Source organism: Benincasa hispida, chromosome 11, assembly GCF_009727055.1.
Source record: "Benincasa hispida cultivar B227 chromosome 11, ASM972705v1, whole genome shotgun sequence".
NCBI classification, from domain to species: Eukaryota; Viridiplantae; Streptophyta; class Magnoliopsida; order Cucurbitales; family Cucurbitaceae; genus Benincasa; species Benincasa hispida.
In genome coordinates, this window is record NC_052359.1 from 32,916,850 (window position 1) to 32,928,303 (window position 11,454).

The window sequence follows — 11,454 nt, forward strand, 5'->3', positions numbered from 1 at the left end:
CCATTAGATGATGCTAGACAGTAAAGGTATTCACCCATCTGACTAACCATGGTAGTCTTTGCTAAATCTTTTCGAACTTTTTTAATTTCCTCCCTAAGAATTTTGTATGATTTGGAATGACGATGTTTGGAGGACTTATGTGGCGTGTTTAACAATTCATCTTGTCCCCTCCTACCCTTCTCCTGGTTAGTTTGAATTGGCCTACATGATTTGGACTCTATGACATGATGCTTAGTTACATGCTGACCTTGCTCACCAACATGGGGTTCATTGGATGGAGGGTTTTCTTGCTCCCCAACATGTTGGTCCAACCCATCGTGCCCCCTAAAGGACTCATAGGTATCCAAAGAGTGATCATGCCCTTCAACCTCCTCAACCTCCACAATCCTTCTTCCTTTGACATCATGGATCATCTCCTCACTTCTTCTTCCTTCCAACCGGTCCTCCTTGTACCTTATCTTCTCTACTCTCGATAAAAGTCTCGTAAAAACAATAGTCTGTACATAAGCAAATGAGTAAGTCAGAATGCACGAAACTATGATAGATGCCAATAATTACTAAGCGATCGGTTACTTACTTTTTTGAACTAAAACACATTCTTACTCAATGATTTATAAGATGGATCATGAGAACAAGTCCATCTAAGAATTCTAGGAATTGCAGCCTTGCTGACTTTAGTGGCTATGAACTTACTTGACGCATATAAAATTTTGTAAGCCCAAACCTATAATATAGGAGCTTTTATTACACATACAATATTAACACACAAATTAAAGTGAAATAGAAACGAAAGTACATACTTGGAACGTAAGTAAAAATCCCTTTATACAATAATATGAGGCACGATGAGCATTTCTGCTTTCTTTGTCTCACGTGCCTCCTTCTTCCAACACATGATAGTCTTCATGCTATTCAAGATACGTTTGGAAAAGACGGATAACGAGTCATAGTGTGTAAAGACTTCAGGGTCATCAACAATCCCAAATGTTTTCACATCAAATTGGGTTTTCTTGTCTTTTCCAACCATCATCGTTTTAATGAATAATGCCAATGAAACCTTGACGACATCTTCATAGTTTGTAAAAATGAACTTCTCGAATGCATTCTCCATGTCCTTGCAAGAACTATCCTTATCATTTGGGTCCTTCGATCCAAGAATGATTTATCGCAGTCTCTCACCATTTATTTCTCTTTCTACAATTTCCTTGGTCGATCACAACCCAATTATCATATTAAAATCATCTTGGAGAATGTTACCTTCTTCCCCAGTATGTTGAATGATATAACGTCTGGATTCGCATCTGTTACCTCTCTCAACAAAAAATGGTGAAAAATTTGTCAATTAAATACAAGATCTACGTCCAACAGTGGACCAAAAACCGTTGTCTTAAACATTCTCATTTGCTATTCTATCAACTTATTCTTAATAATGGATGTAGTTTTGTGGACTTGGCAAGAAACTGTAGCAGGGAAATATTTATCAGCAGGGATGGCCATCTGCAACCTGTAACAAACGCATACATTACCATAATAAGTAAACGATCACATAATAAAAACTAAACAATCGCATAACAAATAACTAAATGATCGCTTAACATAAAACAAAATGATCGGACAACAAACAATTAAACAATCATGTAACGAACAACTAAACGATCACATTACAAATACCTAAATGATCGCGTAATAAACAACTAAATGATCGCATTACAAATACATAAATGATCATTTAACAAACAATTAAATGATTGTATTATAAATACCTAAATGATCTTGTAACTAACAACTAAACAATTGCATTACAAATACTTAAACGATCGTGTAAACACCACTAAACGATCACACATTTTTTTTCTAAATGATCGTTTACGTTTCTCTAATCGATCGTTTAAAGAATACTAAATGCTTGCCTAGGATTATCTAAGCGATCTCTTAGAAATAAATACACAATCATTTAACAAAAGTTGAGAGATCGTTTAACAAATGGTAGGTGCGAACCCTTTATGAACCCTAAACGAATATCAACATGCATTCAAGGAGAAGAGTCACATACCTTTTAGAGATCGATATCGGTAGAAAATGTGTACAAACGACTAGTGAGAAGGTGGCCAAACGCTCGAATGAAGATGGGAGACGACGAATTAGGTACGAGAGCCAAAATTGCATAGTGAGAGAAGATGTAAGCGAAAAAGCAGGGTGAATGATGCTTCGTAGCAAGGTTTGAAGAGTTTTTTAGGTTGAGAGTAGAACTGGTATTTCACATGGGCAAAAGATCAATCATAGATAAATTTTTAGGAAGAGGTCATCCATAGATTTTTTTTTTAGAGTTGGGTCATTTTGTGAAATTTTTCGTGTTAATTTGGAGTTAGAAGATTTTTTATTCTGGAAAATATTATTAATAAAATTTTGAGATTTATCATCAAAGCCCCACTAAGCTTAATAAGCAAGTCACATCACCGTAAAAAATCTACTCAAAAAATATGTTAATTTTAACTATTTTATTAGTGGGAAGAGACTTTTTAAACTTATTCTTAAAAATTTAGGAATTAAAATAGTCAATTTAAAACTTCAGGAACCAATAACACTTATTCCTAAAAATTTAGTGACGAAAAAGATATTTTTTTTTCTAAAAAAAATTGAAAAAGAGCATTTTAATTTTTTTTTCTTTCTTTCTTTATTTACTTTTTAAGAGATATTAAAAAAAAAAATTTTTTAAAAAAAGAAAAAGAAAAAGAAAAAGAAAAAAAGTTTGAAGACCAAGACAACGATTCCGGCTGGCAGCTGAATCCGTGCCTGATAAAATTGGTTTTCCTGGAAAAATATTAAGGAGCCTCAGGAAAAATATATAAATGTATAAATCTCAACGAGCGATAGAGAGAATCAGTATTCAGAGAGGGCGAATTTTTCCACCTATGCTTCAATTTTCAACGGAATTTTGAATGTTCCAGCCTCCAAAAACCTAACTCATTCCACTATTCCCTTTGCATAACTGAGGTATTTTATGTTTCTCCTTCGCATTTGAAATTTTTTGGTTTGATTTTATCGTTTCCAATCTCCAATATCGTAACAAGCATGTTGAAATTGTAACAATAGGGTTCTGTAAATTTAACATTACCTGCTCACTGGATCAAATGACTTTATTTGGAGAATAGGGTTTGCCCTTACCATTTTTTTTTTCTTTTTTCCTTTTGAATTGAATTTGATTCGTTTCGATATGGGTATTGACGTATTGTAATTGTTGAAGACGAAAGGTTAAACTTGACATTGGAAATTATATCAAATGGATTGAAATGGAGGGTTAAGGTTATGGCAGAATTGGATTATCCGGAATGCGAATGAAGTGGTAGTCTTCGTTCCTTATCAATTTGAAGATTTGACCATTCAATGGCGTCGTGGTCAGTCCGTTTGAACCGATGTTCCTTCTTATTAAATGTGGTTTTGACCCTATGAACTCTAGGAAATACTATACTTCCTTCTGCTTTGGCTTAAACGGAGATAGATTTCTTATCATCTAAGAAGTTCTCTTTTTAGTTCAACTACTTTTCCGGGTGGGGATTTGAACCTGACCCTTTTGGTGGAGGTTCTTGTGCCTTAATCTGTTGACTTATGCTTATGTTGGTCTTTTAGTTTCTTGTATATATATATATATATATATATATATATATATATATAGTTGAGAATTTGAGATTTTGGCTAGGTTTTGGATGTTTTCTTTTTCCAATTCGTGTTATATTTAACTTTGATGCGAAGTAGTTAGTTAATCTTCACATTTGACATTGGTAGGTTTTGAATATGTAAACAAATCTGTTCCTTTTATTTTCTGAATGAATATTTTTTTATGTGAAAAGAAAAAAACTAGTTGGCCGTGGGAGTGAGCCTTCTTTCTGCTGCCTTTAATGGGTGCTCCGAAGCAGAAATGGACTAGTGAAGAAGAAGCAGCCCTGAAGGCTGGAGTTGTTAAGCATGGAGCAGGAAAGTGGCGAACGATACTTAAGGATCCTGAATTCAGCAGTGTACTGTATCTTCGTTCAAATGTTGATCTCAAGGTAAATAATAATGTTTTAGTAGTCTTGAGCTTGCTATTCCAGAAGACCAGAAAACTTTTTTATGTAAAACTTCTGGTATTTCTTCTTATGCGTTGAAAGAGGAATTGTTTTGCCAAGAAATTTATATTGAAAGATAGATTGATTCATGTCGTCAATATTTAAAAAGGACAAATGGAGGAATATGAGTGTCATGGCCAATGGCTGGGGATCCCGAGAGAAGGCCAGGTTGGCTCTTAAGAGATTACATGCTCCTAAAAAGGATGAGAACACTGTGGCTCAAAGTGTTGCTGTCCAAAGTGAAGACGAATTGCCAGAAGCTAAGTCTGTTTCTCTTTCCTTGGATATCAAGCAGATAACTGGTCCAAAGCGATCTAATGTAAGGTTGGTCAAATCTTTTATCATTTTTCATTCCTTTTTTCTTAGTTCTTGTCCTGTGGACAGGATTTTGTTATTTTGTATTTGTTCTTTTTCTAGAACACTTTGTTTTTTGTTTTCCCACTTAACTTAATAGATATGGCCATATAGGTCTTTTGAGTTCAACAATATCAAGGTGGGATTTGAACATTTGATCTTTAGGACAATGTGTTAATTAATTGAATCATTGAGCTATGCTAAGGTTACTTGATAATAGAGCCCTGATTTTGGTAGAGTGTGGGACTGGTTTATTGAATATTCTATTGGATGATCCAATCTTAAGTGATGGATTTGTCATGGATTTGGTCCTATTCCTCAGACCATCTGTTCAACCTAGGTGTATCTTGATTTGAGGTTTTTGTCAGTAAGATTGGCAACTGAACTTCTAATTGTCTATATCATTTTGATAAAGCTCCTTCAGCATATATTGTGATGAGTGCTGAGTAGCATGTGCTCAAACATAGCAACTATAAATTCTGATAATTTTCCACCTACTCAGCACTCAACAGTTATATTGTGATGAGTGCTGGGTAGCATGTGCTCAAACATGCTATTCAGCACTCCACCTTGTCTAGAAGGAATTTTTGTTTCTACTTTTTGAAGAAAACCAAGAGTATTGCAAACAGAACTAATCTTGCTCTGCCTGATTAATAACCTCCACCAGCACTCTCTATGTTACAAGTTAAACCAGGCTTGAAATCTTGTTGTAGTTGGAAGCTTACATATTTAAATTGGGGGTTAAACCATTAGCTGATTCAAAGAAGTAATCTAGAAATATTTTGATAAGAAATGAAAATTATATCAATTGAGATGTAATACTAGAAGAATGGGATAAAATATCACCCAATCCAAAGCCTCAAAGCCAGGGGTTGCAAAATGGATTTCAAATTAGCATGAACTGTAGCAAGAGAGTAGTACGGGAGAGCTTAATTTGAAGCGATAAAAGGCAATAAATGTAAAACTACAAATTTCACTTTCTACCTTGTGAAAAAGCCTCCTATCCCCTTATTCCACAATGAAATGCCTATGGAACAGACCAAAAATTCTAAACAGAAAATTCCTGCTTGTTTAATGGTAAGCACTTTTTGCTTTTAAATTGTGAACTAACAGAACATGAGAGATTTACCTTCTCCGTTGGTTTGCAGTAAATAAAATTGAACATTGTTTTTAGCTGTTCAATTAGATTTTCTAATCACTTTTGTTATTTCCAAATTATTGAGTGATTTAAGCTTAGGGACTTCATCACAATTTTACCTCTAGAATATAATATGGGTTCTTGAGGTTGGCATTAGTTTGCATCATTATCACGTTATTCTTCCCCCTCACCCCCTCACCCACAAAAATCCTTGTCCTTATCAGATATCTATATATATATTAATGAAAATTTATTTATATATTATTATTATTATTATTTCTGAAATCTAGATTCCTTCATGGCATTTCTCTTAAGTGTGAAGTGGAAGTTATTTTAAAAATCAAAAGAGCTATGGCTCCTATCCCCTTATTCCACAATGAAATGCCTATGGAACAGACCAAAAATTCTAAATAGAAAATTCCTGCTTGTTTAATGGTAAGCACTTTTTGCTTTTAAATTGTGAACTAACAGAACATGAGAGATTTACCTTCTCCGTTGGTTTTCAGTTAATAAAATTGAACATTGTTTTAGCTGTTCAATTAGATTTTCTAATCACTTTTGTTATTTCCAAATTATTGGGTGATTTAAGCTTAGGGACTTCATCACAATTTTACCTCTAGAATATAATATGGGTTCTTGAGGATCTGTCTCTTATACACATCTAGATGTGTATAAGAGACAGGTGTAGTACGGGAGAGCTTAATTTGAAGCGATAAAAGGCAATAAATGTAAAACTACAAATTTCACTTTCTACCTTGTGAAAAAGCCTCCTATCCCCTTATTCCACAATGAAATGCCTATGGAACAGACCAAAAATTCTAAACAGAAAATTCCTGCTTGTTTAATGGTAAGCACTTTTTGCTTTTAAATTGTGAACTAACAGAACATGAGAGATTTACCTTCTCCGTTGGTTTTCAGTAAATAAAATTGAACATTGTTTTAGCTGTTCAATTAGATTTTCTAATCACTTTTGTTATTTCCAAATTATTGAGTGATTTAAGCTTAGGGACTTCATCACAATTTTACCTCTAGAATATAATATGGGTTCTTGAGGTTGGCATTAGTTTGCATCATTATCACGTTATTCTTCCCCCTCACCCCCTCACCCACGAATAATCCTTGTCCTTATCAGATATCTATATTATATATTTAATGAAAATTTATTTATATATTTATTATTATTATTATTTCTGAAATCTAGATTCCTTCATGGGATTTCTCTTAAGTGTGAAGTGGAAGTTATTTTAAAAATCAAAAGAGCTATGGCTGCTAGCTGCAAGAAGAAATCTAATCTTCCTGGCTTATTTCTTTCTTTTCTTTTCTGAACAAATGTATCTTATTCCCACTTTGAACAGAAAGGAAGAGGAGGAGGAAGAAGAAGAAGAAGAAAAAGAAGTAGAAAGAATAGAAAGAGATGCAAGATATGATTGTCATAGGTGGGAAAAAAGGTCAAATTCCACAACATTTTAGTTTGAAATAACTGCAACATAGAATATACAATATTAAAAAAAAAAAAAAAAAAAAAAACCAATGATTTACTGGTAGGAAATGCAACTATTCACTTCGAGAAAGACGTAATATATTTTAACATCTGAAATATGTATTTATGTGATATACATTTGGTAGCCAATAAAGGTTTAATTTGTTTATTTATTATTTTTCAGGTTAGACAATCTTATAATTGAGGCGATTACTTCCCTCAGGGAGCCTGGTGGTTCTAATAAGACAAAGATTACCTCATATATAGAGGTAGTTTTCCTTTCTCTAAATAAAGAAATTGGACTTGTGTTGAAGCTCTTTCATCAATTTCTCATCAATTCAAGGAGAAAATGAAGTGAGATGTTCGTTTGGTTATACCTTTTGATTTCGGTCTCTTACGTATTGAGATTTCTTTTTTCTGTATTAAAATAAGTAGTTACAGTGTTTTATATTTTATGTTTTTTTAATTTTAATCTATTTAATCATTATTGACTTGTGTTGAGAACAAAAATAGCAGTCAAGAATTTAAAGTGGTCAGTGCGGCAAAATACTTGAGGCTAGGTTGTTTTTTTTTGCCTGCAGTTTGAATGTTATTTTTTCATTCTAGTTAACGCAAAGAGTCGTCATTAATTGGAAAAAAAATGCATTTGTTAGTATTTATCTTGGCTGACGCTTTTGGAATTATTTTATAATCGTTTGATGCACTTCCATACTGGCATTCTTTTATTATGTATTTATATTTATAATGGTACTAGTGCACATCCCCCTCTCTGAAAGCAAGTGGCAAAAAGAGACTTCTATCCATTGGTAATTATTAATTGTTGGACTAACATTGATAGGAGCAGTTTTATTGATTATTCAGAATCCTGTGTGATTCACAAGCCCTTTTTATCGGTTTATTTAATTCAACGAGTTGTTAGTCTCCCAATAACTGATTGATTCAAGTGACATCAAACATTTGCCAGAAATTTTGGTACAATGTCTTGTAACGTTCTGGAACACTTGTGGCAGTGGATGTTGTAGTATTTGTTGCCTTCTCTTCAAGCTCTTCACCCTATTCTTTTTGTATTTACACTCTTTTAATCATTTTTGTCCATTTGAGAAGTTCGACACAACCCCTTTGCTTTTTGGAGGGGCTTTCCTTTGTAAATTTTCGCTCTATTTTCCCTAATCTTTCCTTTCTTAAGTAGACTTGATCAATTAGAACGACTATTTGGTTCCCTTCTGTGAAGATCTTTCCTATTATAACTATTTTTCCTGGAATTGAACTGTCTTTCAGTAAGGTTTCATATCTGTGCTGCACCTTTTCTTCCCCAATTTGAGCTCTGTATAGTTGCTATGCTATCCTAGTCCGTTGTAATTGCTGCTTTTGTTGAGTTCCTTTTTATTTTCTTCTGTAAATAGGATCAATACTGGGCACCTCCCGACTTCAAGAGGTTGTTATCATCAAAATTGAAGTTCTTAACAGCTAGTCGTAAACTGGTCAAGGTAAGCAAATCTAAAATTTCATTGTTAATTTCTTGAAAGAAAAGAGGGGAAAACTCCTTTATGTTACTTTGACTCACTAGAGCTATTTATTCTTTTTCCGTTGTTGATTTCTCAAAATAATAATAATATCGTTTCTTGTGGAATGCTTTAGTTTCAGCATTATACTCCCATGTGACTATAATAGTGTTGTGAAACAATTTGCCGAGAAATCCACCATCATTCTCTGGAGAAAGAGAATCATATCTAATTCTGGGAAGATAATTGGATTATTGGCTTCCTTCCCTCTTATTTTCCTTGGTTATATAACGTTACCAAGTTTGCTGCCATTACTTCCCACTCAGTTCATTCTTTGAGATCCTTCTTGTGTAATTAAAATCTTAGATCTTTTATGTGCTTGAAAATTTTTCGGAAATGGTTCTCATACTTCCAAGGATAAAACGGTGTTGTATTTAATTTGACCTGGAAGCATAATATCAGGTAAAGCCCAACTTCCGGTGTTATGATGGAAAATTTAAACTGAACAATAATCGCTCAGTCTAGATGTTAGCTTAGGAAAAATGTTAATCTCAATTACCTGTTTGACCTCCTTTGATGGGTCGATTCAGTTCTTTCTTATTGTATTCTATTGATAGACCAAAAATATCACCCCTTCTCAAGGTTTTCAGGGTTTAAGTGGAGTTTCTATTTGTCCAGGTTAAACGAAAATATAGGCTTCCTCCAGCGGGGCCTTCAGAGAGGAGGAGCTCTATGTTATTGTTGGACGACCAGCAAAGAGCTTCTACAAGAGCTGACAAGGATGAAATGTGTATTCTTTCGAAAGCTCAGATCGATCTCGAATTAGCCAAGATGAGGACCATGACTTCCCAAGAGGCAGCGGCAGCTGCTGCTCGAGCAGTTGCAGAAGCAGAAGTAGCAATAGCGGAAGCCGAAGAGGCAGCAAGGGAAGCCGAGGCAGCTGAGGCTGATGCAGAAGCAGCCCAATCATTTGCAGAAGCTGCAATGAAGACACTGAAAGGAAGAAATCTCCCGAAGATGGTAAAACTCTATTATTATATTATTTATCACGTTGAAGTTGCATTAGTATCAACCATCATGAGTTGGCGTAGTAGTAAATATGGGACATGACTTTGACAAAGGACTAAGAGGTCATAGGTTCAATCCATGGTCACCTCCTACCTAGGATTTAATATCTTACGAGTTTCTTTGACACCCAAATGTTGTAGAGTCAGGCGAATTGATCATGATTAAAAAGAAAAAAGTTGCATTAGTATCTACTTCTTTGTTTGTTAATTCCATTGGATTTATTAGTCATTAAGTTTGATCCGTTTATCATGATTGTCCAGAGGGATGTGACAATTGATAGGATCCACATCATCTTTATTCTTTATTAATTGAGGTAGTCTCAGAAACAAATTAGGTTATTTTATTAGCGAATATAGAATCGCTTTCACACATAAAGAATTTCCTTGGCTGAAATTACAAATACCATATATTGGAGGATTAGAGGTACAGGACTTGATTCAATTGAAGTGGTATTCTCTCTTCACTGAGAGCTTGGAAATTGTATTCCTGAGGAAGTTGTTTATTTTATTTTATTTTTAGTACAACAAATGTCGGTGTTTGGAGATCTGAACCTTTGGTATCTAGGGAAGGAATATATGCCAAGTTCTATTGAGGCCTCTTTAGTATACTCAATACTTGCTTTCATCTGCTTGTGTAAGCCGTGTTTTCTGCTGACAAACTCCTTAACTAATAACCTTATACCCTTAGTTTCCTACCTGTATTGGTCCGGGATTCTCTCAACCAGCATTGTTGTCATTTAAGCTCTACTTTTGCTTCATCATTATTATGTGACTGAGTTTTTTGTTAACAAACATCTCAAAAACTCTAATCTTAAATGCACATTTCTTTTGGTATTTGTTAACAGATGATTCGGGTTTGATGGAAAGCAAAAACTGATTTAGAAGAGTTATGGAGCTGTTCTTAAATGGATCAACGTGTTCCACGCTCACTATCGATTAGCATTATAAGCAACCTCTCCCCCACCATCTTCAATTGGTTTTTGGGCAACTCGAGGAACAGGGTCATATCTGACTAGAAGAAGAATAGGAAAATTCTGTGGGTTTATAGTTAGTTGTATGTAAAAATGTTCATTGCTTGTAGTGTAGGAAATATGTGGGCATTTTATCTATGCTCTCTGATGTTAATGAATTATTGCCATTGTTTATTTCTATTAGTCTGAAACTTTGGAGTTGTATTAATGTAAACAAGGAAAAAAGATAGAGAAATAGATGGGGTTTTGACAAAAAAAAAAAAAAAAAAGACCAAAGTTTCAAGGGGGGTCCCAATTTCATTTTAATTTCACGTTTTGGCAACCACAAAGACCATACTTTTCCACTTCTCGATTTTCATGTTTGTATGGGAAATTATTCGATTTGCCATTAAAGTATCAACATCGATGTTTAGAAAGTGACTACTTTTTATTTTGGTTGTTCAGTCAAATGTAACGATAAGGTTTATATTGGTTTAGAAGTCCAAAGACTAAGAACTAATTCACAAAATAATTGGGAATGGATAGGGGACTCTTGTTTTGGGTCTTGAGCTGGATAAATTTCTAATACTCCATAGTATCATACTTTATTTATCTTATAAATTAATCTGTACTTTTTGACACAGTAAACGAAGATAGTACGAAATATTCACCCGTTTGAGGGAGCCATCTTTTCGTTTGCTTGTCTTTCCATAATATCCTTTCAAACTACATGTCTATGATGTCTTAGTTCAAAAGAATTTAATTCAGAATCAGTTTTTGGGTTAATTTAAATTCTTCAAATTAATAAGAAAGAATTTAATTATATATGATATAATTAAATTAATTTAATTATATATGAT

The 11,454-nt window shown here is 33.9% G+C and overlaps 1 protein-coding gene across 4 annotated transcripts; it reads left to right on the plus strand.

The window, feature by feature from the left end:
* Positions 1-2,751: 2,751 nt before the first annotated feature.
* Positions 2,752-10,944, plus strand: LOC120091796 (telomere repeat-binding factor 1). 4 transcript variants are annotated; one of them, XM_039049920.1, is made up of 8 exons: positions 2,752-2,994; positions 3,849-4,046; positions 4,213-4,427; positions 6,951-7,043; positions 7,260-7,344; positions 8,479-8,562; positions 9,256-9,597; positions 10,490-10,944. In XM_039049920.1, the coding sequence occupies exons 2-8, from the start codon at positions 3,897-3,899 to the stop codon at positions 10,502-10,504; spliced, it is 984 nt and encodes a 327-aa protein (XP_038905848.1). In that variant the 5' UTR covers positions 2,752-2,994; positions 3,849-3,896; the 3' UTR covers positions 10,505-10,944. The 4 variants fall into 4 exon arrangements, with proteins under 4 accessions (XP_038905848.1, XP_038905850.1, XP_038905851.1 ...); XM_039049922.1 differs by having other exon boundaries at positions 6,951-7,031; XM_039049921.1 differs by lacking the exon at positions 2,752-2,994 and adding an exon at positions 3,465-3,580.
* Positions 10,945-11,454: the final 510 nt, after the last annotated feature.